The 6,000-nt window shown below is 39.8% G+C and overlaps 1 protein-coding gene across 13 annotated transcripts in view; it reads right to left on the bottom strand.

Moving 5' to 3' along the window:
• Nucleotides 1-2,933: 2,933 nt before the first annotated feature.
• Nucleotides 2,934-6,000, bottom strand: part of adgrl2a (adhesion G protein-coupled receptor L2a) — a 197,389-nt gene continuing 194,322 nt past the window's right edge. For 11 of the 13 annotated variants that reach the window (XM_024377661.2, XM_024377663.2, XM_024377662.2 and 8 more), the window contains one exon: nucleotides 2,934-5,451. In XM_024377661.2, the coding sequence (XP_024233429.1) occupies nucleotides 4,631-5,451 (821 nt within the window). In that variant the 3' untranslated portion in view covers nucleotides 2,934-4,630. The remainder of the gene's footprint in view (nucleotides 5,452-6,000) is intronic. The other 2 variants (XM_024377670.2, XM_024377671.2) reach the window with 2 other exon arrangements.

Genomic DNA, 6,000 nt, shown 5'->3' with positions numbered 1-6,000 from the left:
CACCAGCTGTTGATTACAAATATACACAGACTGCCACCCCTTGTCTTACCGGAGGCAGCTGACCCATCTTGCTGATGCAGCGTAAACCCCGCCAGCTGTATTTTATCCATGCCGTCGTTCAGCCACTACTCGATGAAACATAAGATATTACCGTTGATAGGATTTTCGGAACGTAGCTTGTCTATTTTGTTATCCAATGATTGTACTTTGGCTAATAGGACTGATGGTAGAGGCAGATTACCCACTCGCGTTGGATCCTTACAAGGCACCCCGACCTACGTCCCCAAAATCTTCAACTCTTTCTTCTGCGAATGACGGGGATGTGGGCTTTGTCATGTGTCTGAAGTAAATCCTTTGCGTCCGACACGGAAAAAAAAATCTTTGTCCAGTACGAGGTGAGTAATCGCTGTCCTGATATCCAGAAGCTCTTTTCGGTCATAAGAGACGGTGGCAGAAACATTATGTACAAAATAAGTTACAAATGATGCGAAAAAACACACAAATAGCACAATTGGTTAAGAGCCCGTAAAACGGCAGCCAACTCCTCCTGGCGCCTTTCATCTTCACAAGGTAGACAGTTGATCCAGAGAGTACAAGGATTCACTGGGGGTTGTCTGGTCCTCTATCAAGTCGATTAGCAGCTGGGAGAAGGACGAGCAGTTTACTGACTGACCCAGGTCTATTAAACCAACATTTCTTTCAAACAAAAACAAAGGACAGAAAATGTTGATAAAAAGCATGACCTATCTAATTTTTTCAGTAATGATGTCAGAGTTCAGTATAACTTTCTTGGGTAGGGAAGCATTTAAAAGGAGCGTGTTTATCTGCAAGTGATATAAAAATAGATGAGAAATGCTCAATTGCTAGTTCAGGGTCAGGTATACACTTGATGGTACAAGTCATGCATAAACGCTTGGGCAGAAAAGTTTTTAAAATGTATCTTCATAATAATACAGGGATCAGAATTATGTTGTCTAGTATCTCCAAAACAGGCTATAGGACAATGATCACTATGTTTGCAAACACACCAAAAGACACATACTTATGGGGGTTATTTGTGAAAATGTAATTCAATCATGAGGATCTATCTAGATTTTTCACATTTAACTGAGTGGGTTTTGTGATCAGCTGGGTTATATTAAGATCAAAACAGATGTTCTTAAAGTTATCCGAGATCGGTGTCAGCCAGTCCGGGTTAAACTCACCTAAGACCACCAGTTCAGATGATAGAAAAGGTTGTAAATGCTCAGCTAGGATACTAATCCCATGAATTAAAGCAGCAGGGGGCCTATACTGTACACTCCAGCAACAAATACATGCACATTTTGTCTCATGGTCATATCTAAAACCAGGATTTCACATTTCTGGGGAATAAGAGCACATGATGCTACAAAAGTGGATTTTACTTACATCGCCACCCCTCCACATTTTCTCTGAAAAGATCTAAAAATCTTGTAATTAGCAATGTCAATGTCAATGTCCTTATCCATGATCAAATCATTTAACCAAAACAAGAATGTCTGTGTTCATGTCATGCATCCAGATATTGATAAAGTCAATCTTTTATGTCATACTTTGCACAATTAAATGTCACAAACCCAGCCCTTCGCCAGACTTAAAAACAGCAGGGGTATCCATATTTACTGTAACCAGGTCGTTATAATCTTGATCATTAAGTAAGTCAGGAAATTTCATAGGAATAGAAATGAGATTATCAAAGCTTGCCCCGATGGGCCTGCGGCTGCATCTATTTGGTGGCTGTTTAAATACTATTGAAATGAAGACAGGGATAATGTACATTTCCTTGACTTGACTAGAGTATTTCAACGTGAGGCACCCTTATTCAAAATTAGACACTCTTCCAGATGTTTCATTTCCTCAAGTAAAGTAATGATCCTCTTCTTGGCAGCATTTAGTTTGTGGCATTTGACACAGGTGAAGTTTTCATAAAAGTCCTTCACTGGGATTACTGTGAACATGTCACATAAAAGGCATTAAATTGCCTTATGGTCAGCGATAGAGTTAAAGGAGTTTTCACTGCTTTGTGCTGATAGAACACCCTTTACTCAATTCAGCCATTTTGCTTACTAGCCAATAGGCTACTAAAAGGCTACTAAAATGATCCAGGGACAAATATAGCGGTCCCAGCACTGTGGCTATCTGCGTCGCTGGATCCAAAATAAATAATAAAAACTGGATATAAAATACTAGATATAAAATAAAATGATATAATAATCATATAATTCAAAGTATTCACTAAAACCGTTTGTCAGAGAACCACCATGGCAGCATTCATCAGCTGTTTCCGATGATAAAACGAGAATGTGAGAAACCCTAGAATTCGCAGTTAATAAATTGTCCCTCTGATAATTGCAACAATAGCTCACACTCAATTATAAGAAAAGCAACATCAACAAAGTTTATGCAACTTAAGAGTATAGTTCACCGAAATTGCAGTCATTAATTGGTAATTTGGGTGAACTGTCCCTTTAATGTGAACTTCCTCTGACAGTGAGAGCGTCTTGGCGGTGCAGATCCTGAGTCATTTCCTTCAATGGCAAATGATAAACAATGTAATTTCCAGATTCCCTGCAGTGAGCTGTCATCCTGCTCTAACCAGTGGCTTATTTACCCTATTAGAATGTGTCATAAATTAGCAATACCTGAGGCATTAACCAAGGACTGACTTTTGTCCTCAGCGGGAGTGGGCATTAATTGGTGCAAATATGTGTCATAAATAAGACATATTTACTGTGATGTACTGTATTTCTCCAAACCGCCTCCAACTATAACAGCGACCCTTGTAAAGCATCAGACTCATTTCCACTTACATATTATTAAAAAGCCAGCTGATGAGTTACAGAATTGCATCACCTAGATTTTAATGGTGTCTGGTGAAGTGCTCAATAATATACTAATCGGACAATGTTATGAACCGGTGTAATTTTCGAACTTTTATTGGAGTGTTACAACCACACAGAGGAACATTTACAATGTAATTTTCCTACCTGAGTTTCTCATAATTGAATCACATGGAAAGATTTGGCTTATCAACACATAAGGTGAAATGAGCTTGACTAATAGGCAAAGTCTTTGATAGAAAACAAAAGCAAAGCAATCCCTCTGAAAATATATCACTGATAACCTTCCAAGGTGCTTGGGATGTACTCATGACTTGAGTCAAAAGTGTATTTTGTCCATAGCAAAATAATCAAGCCTAAAACTTCTCCAATGGTACAAAAACACAAAACATTAATAAAACTGTCATTTTACAAAAAAATCTCACATTTATTTATTTGTTAAACAAGTGTTGAACTTTACATTTGTCTTTATTGATGGGCCCCTTAATAGCATGTTTACATAAAAAGAAGGACTATGTATACCAGTGCTGGAAAATATTCCATTTTCCAATGTATAATCTTTTGAAAATATTTCAATAAATAAATGTCCATACCCAGGCAGAAGAAATACATGTATAATGAATAAAAATGTTATGGTAAATGTTTTATCTCGAGTGGATGTTAGTCTTGAGTGGCCCATTTCTATGTCATGATTGTTTATCCGATTAGATTATTTAAATCAAATTCACCCCCCAGAAAATTGTATTGCATGACTTTCATAGGGCACTGTTGTATTCCCACTTTACTAAAATAACGACCTTTTAGCAATATAAAATCATATAAATTTCAAATGGACAACATACTGTATATGAATTCAGTATGGAAAAACACTTCACAAGTGGAACAAATTAGTATGCATTAACCTTGTTCTTTGTAGACTTATTTTGTTTTCATCTACTTTTTTTGTTCAAACATACGATAATGAATGATGTGTAAGAACTATAAACACATTTTATAACATATGTGCAACTTTTACACAATATTCTCTTCAAATGTTACATTTTCAATTAAAAGGTTTCTTTATATTTACGGGTTTCCATGAATTTTATTTTACACTAGCAAAATATATATTAATTTTGCCATTTCCCTTGACAACAGCTCAATTGAGAAAATATAAGGCCTGGGGCTTGATTGCTAGTGGTTAATCCAACCTTCACGGTGATGGGGACAACTCTAGGATCCAGGACCTTATATTCCTAATTAATAGTCTGATCAGGAACACCATCAAACAAATAAGTCCTTATCCTGGTCCGAGAGCTTCATTTTGTATGTAATACAAAACAGGCTTGACAAGGATGGTGGGAGTGTATGTACAACCTTTGGCCAGAAAAAACTGCTGAACTGGATTGGCCGATAACATTTTTTAAATCGTTTTTTTATATCCTTTTTTAAAATGCAACAGCAGCAGAATAATTAAATACAGAAATGGCATGTGTCTTTAATTGAACTCTGCATTTTATATACAGTCTGTTTAAAACTCCACTCCAGCGGTCGGGGTAATGTCGCACTGCCATCGCAGTGCACTTAAGTCTGTTGGTTTGTGAGGAGGATGGGGTGTGGCGAGTCTGGGGGGAGAGGAGTGACTGAGTGTGTGTGTGTGTGTGCGTGCGTGCATGTTGGGGGCTCTAAGGCTCTCTGAAAAAAACTTCCCCGGCATCTCTCAGAGTACAGTACTGTTTGTCCTCGAGGATGTCGGGACTGCGGACAGGGGACGATGATTTAAATATATTTTAAAGGCTTGTCACTAACTGCATCTGTCCTTCCCGTACATCTCCTTCAGGGATGCAGCCCTCTTTAGTAATAGGGATGATGTAACCGTCACTGTTTCCTCTACTTATCTGGTAGTACGCTTGGAGCTGGTGTCCTGCTCCTAAGTTAGGCATGCTCTTGTAGTAAACGTCCTCGTTCTCGCTCCTCTTAGAGGGGCTCGAGAGGTCCTCCAGCTCCTCCGCATCAGGGCTGCTCTCGGGGTATGGAGAGTCCCTTAGGGTGGGCATACTAGTGTACAAAGAGTCTCTGTTTGGGGACTGTAGGCTGTCCCCGTGCTCGTTGGTCGTGAGCTGGCTGACGTAGCTCTCCAAGCCCCCCTCAGTGGTCTTCACTCTCTTCTGCGGATGGTACAGAAGTGAGTGAGTCCGCTGGGGGATGAGCGGGGCCTCCAGCTCCCGGTGGTGCAGCTCTATGCCCAGGCCAACCGGTGTGTTGATATTGTGGCCGTGCACCAAAGATGAGGTGTCAGCCACGATGACATCATCTTCGCTGCTGCTCCCGCCCACCACGTGCACCCTCTTGGACGATGGAGGAAGAGGAGCCCCCCGCTCCACATGGTGGTTGTGGCTCTTGTTGCAAGCCCGGAGGTTATTGTGCACCAGCTCAGATATTAGCATTTTTTCAAAGGCTGCGTCGTCCAGGCTGAGTCCACAGTCCACCACCTGCACACTGTTGCCGTAATCCCCGTTGCGAAGCGAGTAGCTATTGTTAAAGTTACCATTTAGCGGTAGAGTATCCATTGCACTGGTGTCCCTGGGATGGTTCAGTGTGTGTGAGTGTCCTGGAATGAGAAAACATATGAGGGGATTTAAATTAGTCACAACCATTCTTCTGAAAGCAATATGAAAAAAATGAGAAAAGTGGTTTAATGCTGTTCAGGACGCTGGAGATAATTTGGCACAAGACTAAGATTCAGCTGTACCATGTTACTAATTAGACAATCTGTAAGGAGAATGTGTATGCATGCATATACACAATGAACAATAATTTTACATTCTCAGTTATGGGATAATTTGGAAAATGTTTGTATATCATGAACTAATACTTTCTCTAAAAGCCTTTCCAATTCACTAAAATATTCTGCCTTTGACTCTCTAGTAACAAAGGGACAGACGTGATCCCAAACAACATTAAAAAACGTGAAGAAATCATGAAGATCACAACACACATGTCAGAGGTAATGTACAGGGCCCGGTTTCCCAAAAGCATCTTAAGGCTACGTTCATCATTAAAACCCTGGTATGAGCATAGTTAAATCTCTGAGCTGTTTCCCAAAACCATCGTTACTAAAGATGATCTTGAAAACGTTTGGTATTTAACGACTGCCTCA

This window comes from Oncorhynchus tshawytscha, linkage group LG18 (assembly GCF_018296145.1).
Source record: "Oncorhynchus tshawytscha isolate Ot180627B linkage group LG18, Otsh_v2.0, whole genome shotgun sequence".
Lineage (NCBI taxonomy): Eukaryota > Metazoa > Chordata > Actinopteri > Salmoniformes > Salmonidae > Oncorhynchus > Oncorhynchus tshawytscha.
This window is presented reverse-complemented; position numbering and strand designations above follow the sequence as displayed.